The 700-nt window shown below is 42.7% G+C and overlaps 1 protein-coding gene across 1 annotated transcript in view; it reads right to left on the minus strand.

Moving 5' to 3' along the window:
- Positions 1–700, minus strand: part of LOC106877760 (uncharacterized) — a 38,637-nt gene that overhangs the window by 18,420 nt on the left and 19,517 nt on the right. Inside the window, exon 2 of the mRNA XM_014926769.2 lies at positions 136–280. Coding sequence (XP_014782255.1) covers positions 136–220 — 85 coding nt within the window. The 5' untranslated portion in view covers positions 221–280. The remainder of the gene's footprint in view (positions 1–135; positions 281–700) is intronic.

Here is a 700-nt window from a genome sequence, read left to right on the forward strand (position 1 = left end):
AGAGAGAGAGAGAGAGAGAGAGAGAGAGAGAGAGAGAGAGAAAGAGAGAGTGAGAGAGAGGAAGGAGCGAGTGATAGATAGACAGACAGACAGGCAGATGGTGTACAGAGTATAAAGAAGTACTTTAATACGAACCAGCATAACAGCAACAGCTGTAGTAACAGCAGATGTAGAGCCAGAGAAGAGCCAAGCAGCTTATGTTGTACTTCTTCAAATTCATATTGTTGTTGTTGTTGTTATTGTCGTCTCAGAGGGAATCTTGCAGAAACTATTGATCTCACTGGAAATAAACAGAAACAGTAAATGGATTGAAATTTGGTTGGGTGGGGATGACTTTTAACTGTGACTATAACTGTATTAATGTGTCTGTGTGTGGTCGAGAAGTGAGCTTTTTGACTACATTGGTTTGTCTTCCACTGAAGTCCCCAAGCCATAACAAGCTAAAACAGCACAATAGGATAGGGTAGAGTGGGTCTTTATAAATATATCATCATCATCATCATCATCATCATCATCATCGTTTAACGTCCACATTCCATGCTAGCATGGGTTGGACGGTTTGACTGAGGATTGGTGAAACCGGATGGCAACACCAGGCTCCAATCTAATTTGGCAGAATTTCTACAGCTGGATGCCCTTCCTAACACCAACCACTCAGAGTGTAGTGGGTGCTTTTACGTGTCACCTGCACGAAGGCCAG

This window comes from Octopus bimaculoides, chromosome 23 (genome assembly GCF_001194135.2).
Source record: "Octopus bimaculoides isolate UCB-OBI-ISO-001 chromosome 23, ASM119413v2, whole genome shotgun sequence".
Lineage (NCBI taxonomy): Eukaryota > Metazoa > Mollusca > Cephalopoda > Octopoda > Octopodidae > Octopus > Octopus bimaculoides.